The sequence below is a fragment of the Vanellus vanellus genome (genome assembly GCF_965231255.1).
Source record: "Vanellus vanellus genome assembly, chromosome: 5".
NCBI lineage: Eukaryota > Metazoa > Chordata > Aves > Charadriiformes > Charadriidae > Vanellus > Vanellus vanellus.
The window spans coordinates 42,177,479-42,195,076 of record NC_138910.1 but is presented as its reverse complement, the minus strand read 5'-3'; the positions used below and the strand labels follow the sequence as shown (position 1 = coordinate 42,195,076).

At 41.2% G+C, this 17,598-nt stretch overlaps 1 protein-coding gene across 3 annotated transcripts in view; it reads right to left on the bottom strand.

The window, feature by feature from the left end:
* UBE2F (ubiquitin conjugating enzyme E2 F (putative)) overlaps window positions 1-17,598 on the bottom strand; it is a 92,963-nt gene that overhangs the window by 30,324 nt on the left and 45,041 nt on the right. For 2 of the 3 annotated variants that reach the window (XM_082483918.1, XM_082483919.1), the window contains exons 8-9: window positions 6,597-6,629; window positions 2,995-3,057 (exon numbers count right to left, since the gene is read on the bottom strand). In XM_082483918.1, the coding sequence (XP_082340044.1) occupies window positions 2,995-3,057; window positions 6,597-6,629 (96 nt within the window). The remainder of the gene's footprint in view (window positions 1-2,994; window positions 3,058-6,596; window positions 6,630-17,598) is intronic. The other variant, XM_082483920.1, reaches the window with a different exon arrangement.

The following is a 17,598-nucleotide window of genomic DNA, read 5'->3' as shown; positions in this document are numbered from 1 at the left end:
CAGTTTCACATTTTCAATAACCAGAGGCAGGCTCCAGATTAGCTGTTAACCTTTCGGGCAGCCACACTTAGCCTGGAATGTCAGCAAAGGGATCCCAGGATTTGAAATCTGGAATGACATCAGTGAAATACTGAGTCATCTCCTCCAGGAGTATGACAGAAGACAGTTCGATGTACGTTTGTTGTGGCTGTTACAAGCCATATACTCCCACACTGTGAAGTGACCAAAGGCATTCTCTTACAGTATGTTAAGACACAGATGTTTGTATACAAAACTATTTGTAGATAGATATATTTGCACATCTGTTTGTATATAGACTGTGCATGCAGTCAGAGATATTACACATACATTATTTGTATAATTGTATTACATAAAAATGTCTCAAGGAAAATTCATTAGCATTCTCATATTAATCATATCATGCATTGAAAGTATTTTCTTAAGAGACAGGACAAGACTACAGCAGTTTCACTTCACAATAAAGTGCTTATACGCTGCGTGACATCTACGCCTGGGAGAGACAAAAATTAACTCACACTGCAATTGCATCCTTTGAGGCTAATTGTAAAAGCAGCCATTTCTCTCCCTTGAGTAATTTATTCTCTCCAGACAAGCATTACTGGTTTTGTCTTGATGTTTCTGTAAGACAGAAACTATGGAAACAATGGAAAATCCAGCACTACCTGGTGCTCTCACTATGAATGAAATACCTAAACTAAATTCAGATAAATTAACATGGCAGAATGTGAATTTTACAGATACCTGTGGAGACTACTTAGAGTTTACTAAATAAAAAAAAAAAATTGTTCTAAAAATATTTTTAATTTAGGAGACTGTCAAAAACCCCACTCAATTTCCCTTTCATTTCTCCCACAGCTGCTTTTATCTGAAAAAAAAAAAAAAAAAAAAATAAAACCAACCCCAAACTTCCCTGGTATTACTGTAACAGTATGTATTTTGAGTGCTCACCTCTCCGTTTTTGAGGGAGGTGTGCTTTTAAAAGCAGGTAACATTCTTCCTTTGTGTGGATTCCCAAGATTTCCAATTTCTGAATGAGGTTGAGAGATACAGGACAGCGATTTCTTAGCATTTCATTGCTTTTTGGGAAAAGGATGTTACTGGCTGGCTGGTCTGAGGTCTAACAATTTACTTGAAGCACTAACAATTTACTCGAAGCACTGGCAAGGCTCACCTACTACAGCTTCAGTGTCCTGGTTCCAGCAGGGATGGGGTTAACTTCCCCAAGGAGCTGGCAGGGGAGGCAGGTATTCCATACCACATGACCCACGCCCGGGCTATAAGAGGAGCTAGCCGGGGAGGTGGGGCAGTCGCCACGGGGCAGTCAACACTCCAGGCGGGCTGCGGTGGTACCGGTCCGGTTGGTGCGGTGCGCGGCGGTACTGTAAACTGCGTCTTTATGTCCCTTTATCGGTGTCGCTGTTTTTTCTCTTCCCGTTTCCTGTTCTGTTAAACTGCACCATCTCAACCCACGAGTTTTGCCTTTTTCTGCGGATTTCTCCCACGGCTGTGGGAGTCAAGCGAGCGGCCCCGTGGTTCTTTGTTGCTGGCTGAGGCCAAACCACGACACTCAGTACATCTGACACAAGACTGTACTAGTACTATGGCAGCATCTCTCCTTACAAAAACCTACTCAGACACCAGACAAGCAGCTTTCCCTCTGGCAGTGAGAAGAAAGAAATCAAGTGCCAAATCCGACACTCAGAAATAGGTGTGTAGCCTCACCTTTCCCAAAGAGCTACAAATTTCCCTGGCAAGATATTAAAGAATAATTCAGTCTAACAATGCAAACAAAGAAAATGATTCAGCCTGTCACCTTCACTATCCTGGTTTTGTTTCTCCAGCTGTATCCCCTTTGTGATTACTTTCAGTGTTTTATGGCTTGGAAGGCTTGCTGGCAACTCTTTGCCAAAATGATATAACAAAACTATTAAAAAAAAACTCTTCCAGAGTAGGTGTCGACTAAATTTTTCCTCACCTTAGGCTTACAGTCTTGTCCCAGCCTTGCAAACACTGACAAATACCAGAGTAGTTACAAGATCTCATTAAACCAGAAAATAGCTAGAAAAATTAACTTGCAATCCTGATGTTTCCTCTCGAAAAAATGAGATAAATTAGGTGCACTGCCTGACTTTGCATTTTCAATGAACTCTTCAAATCAACATTTACCTGAAAACTTTCTTCAGTCCTTAAGGTTAACTCAACAAAAGTATTAGAAGAGTTTAATTAAAACAAGAGATCTTGAACATGCTAAGTGTAACTTTTCTATGCTTGAGGTATGCATCTATATAATGTAACGTGACATAACTTCAGCAATCCATACAAGGGGGAAGTTAGTACTTTGTTCACCTCTACCTCGGTGCTCAGTTTCAGTTGAGTGGTACATCTCACAGATGTTTAACAGGCCACTAATCAATACCATACTTTGCTTTGCCCAGTCCATAGTACATACAGAACAAATAGGATCAGTAAAAAGAAAATAAAGTTTCCACTCCTGTCTTTCAAACATGTCCAGATTTCTCCTGGCTTAATAAAAGCATGCACCATGTAACAGTAGTGAGGAAAAAAAGTTGCATTTTGAAAGAGACAGAGAAGGATGACATCTTTTCACAGGCCTTTTAAGGTAAAGGCTACTCACGTAATTGCGTCAAACCAATTCACTATCATTTGCTGCACAGAACATGTACAACTTCAAGGAAAATCTCAGGAAAAAAAAAGAAGGACGAGATCCTCTATTTTGGGGATATGACTACATTATGGTCAACAATTCTAGCATATGGTAAGTAACACTACTGTGTAGAGTTTACATTCCCAGACAAAGCACATTTTGTTTGAATAACTGGTTGCTGATACAATGAGTCACTCGACTGCCTGAAGGACCAGCTCAAATGCTTTAAAAGGACTCACTGGGAATCAACAAGTACGGTATGTGTAGTTCTTTAGAAGCAACATGCTTTAAATAAACCGCTGACTCACCTTGTCACGCAAATGATGCTCTGCAGCCTCAATATTCAAAGGATCGTCAAAATTCAAAAGATCCTGGAAAGGAAACAGATAACATTATGGAGTTCCCGCTCACTGCATTATACAAGGAATCAAAAGCCCTACTGAACAAGATAACAAAACAGAGCAAACAAAACCAGCAAGTGTAGTGCCATTTTCTCACTACCTTGATAGGTATGCCTGACAAAGGTAGATGCAAATGAGTTTGATGATTGCACACCATATCACAAGTCAATTAAAGGACAACAGCAGCAAGGCATTCAACCTCCTCTGGTGGCATACCACACAATGCGCCGTGACACTTCTATTGCAGTGATGCATTTCTAATGCAGTGATGCATTTCTATTTGAAAACTGAGATGGTTTTAAATCAAATTTTGAAGGAACATTCAAAGTTTCAGAAGGCACAATTCCTGTTGTTTTTTTTCCCCAAGGGTAAAGTAAACACTAAAAAAAAAAAAAAAAAAAGAGTTCAGACCTGCAAACAGCCTGGTGATAAAGCAAGGAGAGTTTCCTTAATACCATCTCCAACAGCCCAGTAATCTTATACCCTCTAAGAAGAAACTACATAACTGGAGCCTGACAGACAGGAAGGTTTTAGCACAATGGGAAAAACAGGGCCCAGACAAAAGGGAGTGCAAAGACCAAGAGCAAAGGGCACATGGGGGCAGGGAGCAGAAAGAGTCAAAATAAATCTCAGGTTTGTCAGTTTTATCTCAATAAATATCAACTTCGGAAGGAGAAAGGGTCTAGGGTTAAAACCAAAGGAACCTAAGATGCTGATAAAAGGGGAGTCATCATAAAAAAAACCCACAACACTGAACCACAAAGCCCCCTATTCTGCCTGCAGCCCAGATCACTTTCCCCAGTTTAAGGTTAGCCTGTGACAGGGAAATGCTATCATTTCATGAGTGTGAAAGGCTCGTGTCACTCTCCAACTTGTTTTCAAGCAGCAAACCTCCCATTTCATTCAAACCAGGACACCAATCCACCTCATTTTCACTTACTTTTTTCAAGAAAACCCCCAAAGAATCTGCAAGGCCAGTACAACCCAATGCCAGCTTTTCAAAGTCTAATTATTTATAAAACACTCGGTGTGAGGGAAATTTAAGAGGCAAGCTGGGAAGCACAGCTCTTACCAGCCATGACAAATCCCTGTGGTCTCCAATGCGCGACCATCGCTCTTTGCAGTTTTTTGCCCAACAGATTACTTTTACATGCAGTTCTGCCTCTGAAGGCACTTCTTTGTACCTCCAGTGGTTTTCACTTTCTTCCAGTTACTTAGCATGCAGTGGGAGACTAACTGTGAAATGCAATTACTGTTTGTTGAAAAGACAAATGCTCTCCAATCTTCTAAATCAATTTACGAAAGAAGTTGTCGAAACAAATCAAGCCTTTAGATGCCTGGAAAGCTTAGGAGATTGTAGCCAGTGACTGGCTACAGTCTATGCTAGACGTTTTAGAAACGCACCATGATCCTGGTGATAGCGCTGTAAGCACAGTCACTGCTCTGCCCCTCCTCCTATAGGCAGCGGTGGAAGGAATTCCTCTTTCCAAAAACAGGCTGGGGCTAGCAAAGCCTACCGCAATGCTCCTCATCCAAAGCTTTTCACAGCCTCCTCTGTACACCTGGGAGTGGCTCAGGTAGTTCTCTCCAGAGTCAACGATAAATGTGGTGACCAATTAGTGCCTTTCTTTGCTTTGTCTGACCTTCCACAGCAATGGCTGTGGAAGGGGACCATAATCCTGGACTCCTTAAAAAAAGGCAGCTTTTCTACAGTAAAGGCATAGTCTCTCTCAGCTTTTGGGGCAAAAGCAGCTGTTGCATCCTGCCTGCCTCTTGCAGCTTTCTGCCCTCTCCTCCATTTTCAAGTTGCTCCTGTAATTACAAGGCACAGGTTTCTAGCTCCTGTCAATCTAAGAAAAAGGGGGAAAATGGGACCCTGAACAGGGGGTTACAGCGTCAGTGGACAAGGGAAGACCAACTCATGTCATCTACTTGGACTTGTGCAAAGCGTTTGACACTGTCCCACACAATATCCTGGTCTCTAAATTGAAGAGACATGGATTCGACAAATGGACCACTCAGTGGATAAAGAACTGGCTGGATGGTCGCACTCAAAGAGTTGCAGTCAATGGCTTGATGTCTAAGTGGAGAGCAGTCATGAGTGGCATTCCTCAGAGGTCGGTACTGGGACCTGTACTGTTCAACATCCTTGTCGGCGACATGGACAGTGGGGTTGAGTGCACCCTCAGCAAGTTTGCCAATGATACCAAGGTGTTTGGTGAGGTAGACACGCTGGAAAGGAGGGATGCCATCCAGAGGGACCTGGACAGGTGGGAAAGGTGGGCCCAAACCAATCTCATGCAGTTCAACAAGGCCAAGTGCGAGGTCTTACATCTGGGTCGGGGCAAACCCAAGCACAAATACAGGCTCAGCGGGGAATGGCTGGAAAGCAGCCCTGAGAAGAAGGATCTGGGGGTGCCGATTGATGAGAAGCTCAACATGAGCCAGCAATGTGTGCTTGCAGCCCAGAAGACCAACCGCATCCTGGGCTGCATCAAAAGAAGTGTGTCCAGCAGGTCAAAGGAAGTGATTCTGCCCCTCTACTCCACTCTTGTGAGACCCCACCTAGAGTACTGCATCCAGCTCTGGAGTCCCCAACGTAAGAAGGACATGGACCTGCTGGAGTGGGTCCAGAGGAGAGCCACAAGGATGATCCGAGGGCTGGAGCACCTCAGTAGGAGAGGCTGAAAGAGTTGGGGCTGTTCATCCTGGAGAAGAGAAAGCTCCAGGGAGATCTTATTGCAGCCTTCCAGTACCTAAAAGGGGCCTACAGGAGAGCTGGGGAAGGACTTTTTACTAGGGCATGTAATGATAGGACGAGGGGGAATGGCTTTAAACTGGAAGAGGGCAAGTTTAGATTAAACATTAGGAAGATTTTTTTCACTTTGAGGGTGGAAAGGCACTGGAACAGGTTGCCCAGAGAGTCTGTTGAGGCCCCATCCCTGGAGGTGTTCAAGGCCAGGCTGGACGTGGCCTTGGGCAACCTGTTTTAGTGGGAGGTGTCCCTGCCTACGGCAGGGGGGTTGGAACTCGATGATCTTCAAGGTCCTTTCCAACCTAAACCGTTCTAGGATTCTATGAATACAAGTGTTCAAAACAGGAATGAGACTGCAGGGCAGTTATTAATTCCATTAATTAACACCAACACAATTCCTGCTCAGAGCAATATGAATTTCTATTTCCTGTAAACTAGCAGAAGGAATTTCATACTATGACAAAGATCTCAAGTAACTTGTTACCAAAATATCCCAAATAGATTCATAACCAAAAGTAAAAACAACGTACAAAAAACCTCACATATCAGACTGTCTGTATGAGTCTTGCAGTAATTCAAACAAAAGCACAATCTGATTTCATACTTGTACAACACCCACTGAAGCAAATAATTTGCCAAAGCAAATAATGACCTTAAATTTAAGAGGCAACAGACGAGGTTCACATTAGGTGATGCTGAAACCAAAGCAGGCAGGAAAAAGGAAAGTAGATATGTAAAATATTAATTTACTTACAGTAAATAAAGAGTTTAACCCCCAGACAACATCCTGCAAAGGAAAAGCACAGTCAGTAAGGCATGCATTTCAGGTGTTTTGAACACATTCACATACTTTATTTATCTATTAATCCATGAAATTACTGGTAATCAAATCTAGATTAAGGACGATGTTTTACTAATTTAAATCAAAGTATCGAAAAAGCTTTCTCATTTCATGGATGCTTGATATTTAGAAGTCACCAAAAAATAAATACTTCATATTCAAATACAACTTCAGATCTTTCTGTTTGTATAGAAGCCTTATTCCTGTTGCTTCTCTGCTCGAGGATAGGAATAATACCTTAGTACGAGCCACCAACTGACTGCACTGCCTAGTTCAAAGAGTGGATATAAAACTTAAATCAGCAATCCATTCTTAAAATTAAAAAAATGAAATGGTGTCAGACAAATATTTGAAACAAAATATTAGAGAAAAGTGATTTAGGTGTTCTGTGAGTACGGAGAAATATCATTCTTATATGAGCATATGTCTCAAATCATTTTACTGCCTTAAAGTATCTATTTAAGCACAGCTGAATAGAGAGGGTTTGCAATTTGTGCAAATAGGAAGCTTCAGGGTAATCTGCCTCCAAATGGTGTAATCAAACACAGCTTATTTTGGGGTGGGCATCTCCAAAAGGGTTCCACTAGCACTGACCTAAGAGCCCACATCCTCAGTTAAAACCTTCAGAGAATAAGGACATGCACAAGAACTAAATATTACAAGAAGAGACTTAAAAGCATCATCTACCACCAACTCTGAGGCTAAGCTTTTCTACCTAGAGGAAAGACTACTTTCTTTAGTAGCAGCATAACTAAGCTACCCTACTGCAAAATCCCAGTGAAGTCTGGGCACTGGAGCTCACACCTACTAGACAATTAAGATCAGCACTGCACCTCCTGCCCTCACAGCCTGCTAGCACTTGACTGCCTACCCAAGAAAGTCACACTGCCCGATTTCCAGTAGCGGGACAAACACTGCACATTAATCATTTCATGGCTAAAATGTATCTTTCACAATAAAGATAAAGCCTCAAAGTAAAGACTTCCTATTCACAGGAAAGAACTTCTATAAAAGAGTGTATTCGAGTTTGTTTCCTGTTCTGGGCACTCTGCCAACTGTGGTGGACCACAGAAATCCATATCCCTTAAGAACGCTCTCCAGTTATGCCCTAATGAAAAAGACACGATGTCAGCATTATCTGGACAACAGCCTCTCACGATCCAGTTTTCCTTTGATCTTGCACAACCAACCTACTTGGTTTATCTGCTTTTAATAATGTTAATCTGCACAGCAAATCTGATATTGTCAGACAGTGTTTTCAGTTTCAGTATCTTCTCCTAATGGACCTTCTGAAATCATCAGGTGTGGCAAAGACAGCAACTCTTTCAAATGTACTCATCGCCTTCAATGGCAGCACAGATGCAAAAACTGCAAAAACGGACATACCTGAGACACCTAAGAATTATAGTTATCCGTACATTTTTAAGACTGTAGTGCTGAGCAGTCATCCCCAACTCCCAAACAACCATACTGTCAGTTCCTTGACAAGTATGAGAAAATGGACTATTTCAAATAATGGAGGAAAGCCATCATTTTATCCTTTATTTCAATCTTGTGCTGCTTGTTCAACTACAACTACTGTCACAGAAACAGGGCATAGCAGAGGTTATCAAGGAAACCTGTATTAAACAATCCCAGAGATAAGCTGCAATAGTGCTAGAGAAAAAACAAGCCACTGATTAAAGGAGGATTTCAGTGGTGTGGAGAGCCTGAAGAGTAGGAACAGGCATGAAGGTCTCTACCTCCACTTCACTCTCCTGCATTCAGGCATGAGAGGGTGCACAGCACAGGCTGCCATGGTGTGACTGCTCCCAGGGTCTGCTCTGCTCAGGTGCCTCTATGGATGCTGTCCCTGGCATGGATGCAGCTTGAGGACTGACTGATGCAGGGTGTGTAACCAGGGACAGCTGAGAGTGCCTCTGTCTCCAGCCAGCCACTCTGCCCCAGCAGATGCTCTGACCCCTGAAGGTCAGGAGCCCCTTACACTGCTGCCCTCAAAGGCTGTATTGTCCTTCAAGGAGGCAGAGTGAATGTCTTGCAAGTGTTCAGAATTTCTTGCATCTGATTTTAACCCACGGTGTATTTCCCATAACCTTTGATAATGGGATCCGACTAAAGCATGGTGATTTGCTCTATTCCACTTGAACAAGCAGCAATAAATACACGTTTTAAGGATTGTCTTTCATCTACACCATGTGACAGCAGACTGTAGCTACAGAATTACTATATCGAGCGTTAAAAAACCATCCTAAAGAGGTATGAGGAGCTCACACTAGCGCACTGGAGTCTGTCCATTTCCAAATCCTGCCTGAACGCCAAAACAGTATTCACAGGGTTGCAAACTGTTCAACCACTTACCAACATGGCTAAAAAGAAACAAACAAAAGACCAACTCAGTCACATTGATTCTGAAATCCTGAAGAGCTCACCTTTTCTTTACATTTAATAGTGTGCTAAAGCCTCTGGTCTCCCAGAGCCTCCCCACCAAGACACTTGCAGATTGTCACTCCAGACAAAATAGCTTCTGCTCCAATACAAGCACTGACAAGCTCTACCTTACACAAGTAAACGTTGCAACTCAAAAGAGAATTGTAAATCATATCAAATTATTTTCTCATTCCATAAACACTCCCTTTTGAAGTTTACCTAAATTGCTCCCAAATTCTCGTTTACTGAACCCTGGTTTTAAGGCTTTGAGACACTTGACCCATTATTTAATTCAAGCTGGATTTGCACAGAGTTCTATCAAAAAAAAAAAAAAACAAAAACAAACCACCAAAACCAACCAAACCACAAAAACCCAGCTAAAACCTCTGTAAGGCTGTGAGTTTTCAGAGCGTTGTACATTTTCATAGCCATTCTAGACACCAAAAAGCATAAAAGGATTATTATTATTACTGAATAACTTGTGTGAATTTCTTAATATCATTTCTGATCTGTTTCCACCTATTCAAGCTTTATGATTTGCTGGATTCATTTTATACCCTTTCTTGGCTTCATGAAAAATAATGCTGAATTACTACCCGAGGGCAATACTTTTTGTAATGAGTTTTGAGGCTAACCTGGATTTAAACCTATGATATTGAGAAAGGGAAGTGGGATGGAACAGATGAGCAAAAGTGAAGCAAGTATTTCATATCTGAAAAACTGTTGCATTGAAAAAATAATCACTTTGCATTACTGACTTCAGCAGAGCTGCTTGCTGCATGCAGATAAGCACTTGCCGGAACGCTTGCTTCACATTTTCCTGCCGAACTAAAAGGATTCGCAAGCCAATGAAGAACAGATCCTGTCAGATTTAACAGTTCAAAACCTTCAGTTTTCTTTTAATGTAATAAAGCATCATCCTCGGCTTCAAACATTTACTGAACTTCTAGCTTAAGTACTCTGAAAGCAGAAAGTTAACCCTATGTGTAAGAGCTTTTAAAGGTTATCTTCATATGTAGGAGCAGGGCAGATGTCGCCTTAAAATGTTAATAATGCACACCTTTATGCTGCTCCACTTCAATGGGAGAATCTACTCGCAAAAGGAGAATCAGACACAGGGATCTGTCCGCTCTCATGGTGAATACCTGACAAGCCCATTTCCTTTACAATACCTCTTTTTTGTCTACTTTCTTCTACACGCTTAACATCAAAGTTACAGGGTACGAGTACATCCACTACTGAGCAGTAACCTCAGAGCAAAACTCAGGACCTCTTGTGCTTTTTGTAATGAAGCGGCAGTCTGCTTGAGGTGGACACCGCAGAAAAGGCTGCAGAATTCCCCAAACCTCTTTCACTGGTTTCTGCTCCAGCTGTATCCAGGTAGGCCCTCTCTCTGTCAACCTGGTCTCCCAGAGGCTTTGCATCAGCACAGACATCACCCACAAGGTTAGATGCCTTTGCAAGCCAACCGCAGGTCTCAGGTAAGCAAGTGTTTTTAATTCCCCTCTACTATGTTAGTTCAGAAGATTCAAGTATCATACTTGAACCAGTACCTGGTTCAATCCATAGTGGAAGACGCGATAATGAAGGAAATATGCTCTGCTCCTCGACACTGTCACTATTTTGAGCTCAAGCATGGGAAGTCAACACAAGCAAGTCAGAAGATCAACAGACTGTTATAAATAACCCTTTATAATCACCCCTTTTCATTCTTGAGTATTTGTGTTGCATTTGAGTGAAAATTACATTAAACTGCTGCCCACAGATTTATTTATGGCTTCCCAAATGATGAAAAACAGCTGCCTTTGCAGCAATGTTTAAAGTTCAAGAGCAATGAATCAAAATACTAAATACAGCTTTTGAAATAGCCTCTCCTGAGGCTAGAGAGTCTCAAAGTGTTGCATTTGTAGGAGGTCCTAATTCAGTTAGTCACCAAATCTTCCCAAGTGACAGTTCTCACAACTTCACAAAAGCGGTGCCATTGAAACCATGTAACAGACAAGCATTTAGCGATGCATGCCGATGTTTAGAAATGCAACCACACAGCACTTATTCTGAAGAGAGAGTAAACACGTAAATTGTAAATTAAGATTTTCCTTTAACAGGCAAAGTATATTTAATACATTAATTTAAGTAGAGAACAAGCCGGACAAAAGCTGCTAATGAACTTCCAATCAAAGAAACTTCTTTAGAGATCCAAGGAGCATTTCTGATCTAATAGACTGATTAAATTAAAGCTCATTGCTAAGCCATTTTTTAACATACAAACAATTTAACCCATTCAGATCAATGAAACGAGCAGCAGTCGTAGGCATTTATACAAGCTGATGGGGTTTTGGGTTTTTTTTTGTTTGTTTGTTTGGGGGGTTGTTTTTTGCTTGGTTTTTGTTTTGTTTTGTTGCTCTCTGCTGTCCTGTCTGCCTACACACCAGCTCAAGATGGGTTTCCATTTTCATTCTCCTTCTTCAATAATCTCTTACAAACAAGCCTGGCCTCTTTCTCTCTTCATTGCAGCCTAGAAAACCAAGCATCCTTCATCCCACCCAGCCCCACTTTCCCCAGGCTCTGTTGGGCTTCTCTCTCTGCTCCCTCAACACACCTCCACAGACATCTCTGATTTCTTCCCGTGGACTAACCGCCTGTTTGCAACCACTACAATGTAACTGCACAAGACTTATCACTGGTCCAAGAGGGTAAAAAAAAGAAAAAAAGTATGTTTTCATGCCAGAGATGGTAAGCATTTTTTAGCTTACCAAAAAACTGCTTCCCTCCTTAACAGTCTTCTCCCAAATAAAATGTTTTTATATTTCCTCTCCCTGTCCTACTCCTCTCTAATATTGTGTGTAACACTGCTACAGTATCTTGCAAAATTCCTGCAGCAGGTAAAACACCATTTCCACCTGGAACAAGGTGATGAAGAAAACATCAGCTTTCTTTAATCAACCACAAAAGCCATCTCAATTCCCATGTGCCTGCAATCCCAGCTCATGCTTCCCACCCAAACACAACACAACAGTAGCTTATTTAGAGGGCTTTGGGTAATTTAAATGGCATGAACTGCTCCAGTTAGCAAACACAAAAAAAGGAGGAAGGCTGAAAAACGATTTCTTCTCTGCTCAAATATAGTAGAGGGAAGAAAACAGGAACAATTATAGTCTGTTCTTCTCCCAGACTAAGACAGTTGTGAATTGCCAAGTATGCAGGAGCACTCATCTAAAATCCCTTACTTTTGTTACTGACTCCTTGACATTTGTCCCCAAGGTTACTTCAGAGCAAGCAGATAATCTTTTATAAATTGTTCCCAGGGGAATTCTGTGATAGCTTCTTAATGAACTACACTACAGTGATTACGAACACTAAAGCAATCGCCCTCCAGAGACCAGTCTACTCAATTGATTAAAGTTGACACAAATTGCATATTCAACAATTTTGGGAAAACAAGCATGGTTTAATTAGACTTACTGATGTACTCCACCGTTCTACTGAATCAGTCTTTAAAAACACGCTAGTAATAGCAGCTACTGTATTTAAAACAAGAATTAGGCTTTGTTATAGCCATTAGAGAAAGAGAAAATTTTTGCAAATCTTTTATGAAGCAAAGATTATTGCAAGACATTGATTTATGTAAGTATTTTCACCAGCCTGGGCATGTGCAGAGAGGGAAAGAAAAAAAAAAAAAAAAAAAAAAATCACTTCTTACAAAGCTGATAAAGCTGATTCAGAAAATCAAGACACAACACAATATATCCCTGCAGAAAGACTTCCTGAAACTTATTTTAAGAAAAACAGAATAATATCAGATCTACATAGAAGACTGGATTCAGTAGCTTATAACTGCTCTTTACTAAATGCTGGGTCTGAAGTTTTTTTTTTGTCTGCAGCTTATTCAATTTTTAGAGGTGGAAAAGAAAGGCAAAGAAATGACAGCAGTAACAACAGACATTTTAAGCACTTTAGAGTGCAAAGTTATTTAAGAATATAAGTCTTTTGCACTTCCTCCTTCTTCCCCTGCACTTTATATACTGAGCCTGATATCATACAGTATGGATTATCCCTGTGGTCAGTTGGGGTCAGCTGTCCTGGCTGTGTCTCCTCCCAACTTTCTGTGCACTCCCAGCCTACTTGCTGGCAGGGTGGCACGAGAAGCAGAACAGGCCTTGACTGCTTCGCAACAACTGAAACTACCAGTGTGCTATCAACACTATTTCCCATCCCAAATCCAAAACATAGCACTATACCAGCTGCTAGTAAGAAAGTCCACTCTATCCCAGCTGAAACCATGACAGTACTTCTACATTATGGAAAAAGACAAACGGTTCACATCCTTTCATGTTTGCTGACAACCAACAGCTCTCCAATGGTTGTGAATCTCTTGTCCTTCCTCATCTACCTATTTACAGGGTTCAAAACCTCTCTCTTCTGTACCTGCCTCTACCTTCTGCTGCCCCTCCCTACCCTCTTGCTAAATTACTGTTTCTTCTGTATTTAACCCCTTGTGTTTCACTGCTTCCCTTGAGCTGTCTTCTGCAATGCTGACATCCCCTTCAGTATCCCAGAAAATAAAAGATGGCATGCAGCTTAAGCCCTGAGAAAGGGACACTGTAAATCTGAGTTGCAACAGGGTCCAAAGCTTCTCGAGCACCAGGCCCCAGTGGCAGTAACAGGCAGTGGGTGATCTCTTAACTGCCAAGAAGGATCAGGAAAATCAGAGGACATCATCACAGTAGATGAAAGAGCAAGCAAGACCTTGCTCTCAAGCCTCAGGACAACTGCGGGGGTTTGGGGAGGGTGACACAAACACCTCATTACAGAAGATCTGAAAGAGATCTGATTTGGGAGTGCATGATAAAGCTTCTTGATTAGTTATCTGTGCCCTAAGATCACTACATAGGAGAATTTGGAGGAAACCTTAAGCATACTCCTCCTATCCTGCAGAAAATTCCTTCAAGGACACATACAGGGATATACCATCAGCCAGCTCTTCATCCCAGCTAGCATCAGCAACCCCCTTGCATCTCTCCCACTTCTGACTTCAAAAGCACGCCACTTTTCTGTATGCATCTTAGTGTGGCCAAAGAGTAAGTCTTTCAGTAGAAACACGTTAGAAAGATTACATATATACATATGAATGTATGTTAGAGAGAGAGAGAGCATGAGAACAGCCTTGCTCTCTTCAGCAACAATGCTCTGTGCAGCAGCATTGTGGGTTCTGCTCCTGCTGCGCTGGCAAGAACAGAGTGGAGCTTTGGAAGAGTTCACATTATTTGTGACATAAAGCAGTTTGCAGCAGATCAGTGCCCACACCTTCAGGGACATCCAACAGCAAACAGGCTTGCTTTTCTCTCCTTCACAGATTCCTTCGACCAAGACCCACAGTGCTCATCTCACACCCTTTCACAGCAAATAAAGAGTAAGTCTTCAGGAAATAAAGGATAGGACTAAACACTTGCACTGACTTGTTTCTGTTAAGCTATAGGTATAGCTCCCTCCTGCTTTAGTGGCCTTTCCCTAAAACTATCCACTTACAAGCATATGTTTTATTTTGTTACTCGCTTTGCTGAGTGGGGGAAAAAATAAAGATGTTGGCAGCAGGAGACATTGTGCTATGTGGTCCTAGGAGCCTCCCTCTGCATGCGAGGGAGGGAGGGAGTACTGAGAGGTAAGCAGTCACAGTCCTCCTCTGAACAGTGTTTCAGCCAGAAGGTCACCCATAAAAGCTACAGCCAGCCAAACACAGCACAGCTGAGGGGGTGAGGACTCCTAGAAAGTTATGCTGTATGTCTTCCTCCTCAGACAAAGGAAGCCCACATGTCTGGGTGCTAGTTAATTCAGGGTGTCATTCTGGAATTGCTGCTGCAAGCACAGAATTAAGTTCACCCCTCTCCTTCCCTCCCACTGTGCCAAATACTTCTCCAGGTGGGGATCAGACTTGGGTGACAGGCACCACCATGCCTCTTGGAAATGGCACAAGGAGGAATAAGGTGATGCAAAAAGTCTTAAGTGGGCAACAATACAGGGGGGGTGAACACATAGCCTGAAACAACATCCACCTGACTCGGTTCCTGTATGATACCAGAGAAGACAGGTGAAGGCACACCACCTGAAAAAGCAGGTATTGTTCTGATTAATGCAGTATTTGAAACCCATGTGCAGTGACCAATTGAACAAGTTGGGCAATTTGTTCCCCTCAGTGCTCAGAAGCTCTACACTGATTTATAACAGGAGGCAGCAGACACTTTGACAGGAGTCCATCTACCCCTTGAGATCATACATACAATCTTTCAGGTGCTCAGTTTTGTAACTTTGGTGATCATGACCAAGAAGATACCAGGAGATGGATGTAAAATTCCTAAGATCAAGAATATCTTTACTAAGCTATGCTTGACTTCCCAGTAATTTCTCCTCCTGCACAGTAAGTACTGGCATTTGTGCTCTTTGCCACTGCCATTAAGCCTTTAGCTTTCTTCTGATGACTTTCTCCTCCTTTCCTTTACCAGCGGGGGACAAAGATTCCATCCCAGAAGGCAGCTTTTACAAGCATATGCTTCGACATTTCTACATACAGGACGAAGACCCATTCCAACATAGGATTTGAATAATTCAATAGCAGAACAATGTTAATATAATGCTGGCTGAGAAAAAAAATAATTGTATCAGCAGCAAGAATTAATGAGAACAACACAGAAAATACAGTTTTACTTTTTTCCCTTTATCCTGAAGACAGCAACAGTTATTGTCTGTTTAAAATATTCCTCTACGCTAATTACATATAATTTTGACAGCAGACTACCTGTTTTCATTAAGATGATGAATGAAATTTTTATGCTTATATTGAAGTTTTTTAAAAACCACCCGGGTTTATACTTAAACATAACTGGAAAAATTAAGTCAAGACCCTCTTATTTTTTTCTTCAAGAGATTACAGTTTGAAATTTACATGATTTCAAGTAATTTTACTATCTGAAGACAATAGCAGAACCAAGGCAACAAATAAGGCATATTTTCCCATTTAGTATTAAATGCTAATTAAATAAACATGCCTCTTATGGATACACTGCAAATAGCAAGTTTATCATAAATGAATCTTAATTCATTTCAGATTAGATTATCTAATAACAGAGACATATGTCAACCTAGTATCTGAAGTTACGGAAGGGAATTCTTGAAAAAAAAAAAAAATAGTTTTCCTTTAAGTGGGTATAAAAAGCTGTCTGCATATCTACAGTTTAAGACTATCTTGATGTTTTCCGTTGTCGCTCCTTTCTCTCCTGTAGCAGTTAACACAAAAATGACAAAAAACAGCTCTTTAATATATCTCAATGAAGAATTGAAATGCATAGACACCTTACCAGTAAACATGAAGATCCTACAGAAAATAGTTCTCTAATCATCTGAAACTCACTGTAGCTCCATCAGAACAGGGTTACCAAAAAAAAAAAAGGACCAAATATTCCTGTGAACATTAGCACACGTTTTAAAATGCTGGTTTTAACGTTCCTATGCTGAGCCCTGCAGAGTCAGTCAGCAGAGTTGCAGAAGTGTGCTTTGATTATTTTTATGGTTCATAAATCTGGGACTGCCCAATTTCCAGTTGTAGTTTGCTAGAGATAATTGCAGAAGGAACAGCTTGACTTTTAGAACTAATTAGACAATCACAATACACAGATCCACTTCTTCCTTTATTTTTTAAGATCAATCACCCGAGGTAATTTTATAGCAAAGTGAAAACAAGCATTTGAGGGAAAGCTGATGAAGACGAGGGAGGCCTACCTTAACTAGGCAGATGATACTCATGGCGCATAAGGTACGAGGAAGTGCATGTTGAGGAATAACAGGAGCTGCTGAAGCACTTTTGAGTTTGAAATTGGAATTATTAAGGGGGTAGAAGCAGGGTATAAGAGCAACAATAGTGTTATTTCATACTCGGTATTTAAAAGTTAGTATCTTCAGTGACAAAAATCTGGGAACAGTATGGAATTAAAACCACCTATTTGCTGTCCACCTGCAAAACTTCAGTTTTGACCATCACACCTAAAAGTAGGAGAAAAGCAAGCTCAGATAGTCTGAGCAGAGGTCCAAAATAACTTCACTTTATGAATACTCTGTTTTAGAGAGGAAAGAAGTATGCAATAGTGATGCAGAATACAACAGAATGGAGACAGAAAGGTAAATAAGCTCCTGTTGCTAACTCATAGCTAGTTATAAAGAAGTAAAAGTTTACACAAAGATCAGTTAGAAAGCATTGCATCAGTTTTTACACAATCCACGAGCAAACTGCTACCAGAAACTACCTAAGAATTTAGGCTTCAGGAGTATTTCTATGGAGAAGGAAAATGCTTAGAATTGCATCAACAGTGAGCAAAAAACCCAAAGTATATATAGGTTGTTTTAAAACATTAACCTACCAATGATCTGTTTCAGGGTTAAAACCCAACTTTCTTCACAACCTGATTTTAAAAGCATCTAATACAGGAATTCAGAAATAGCA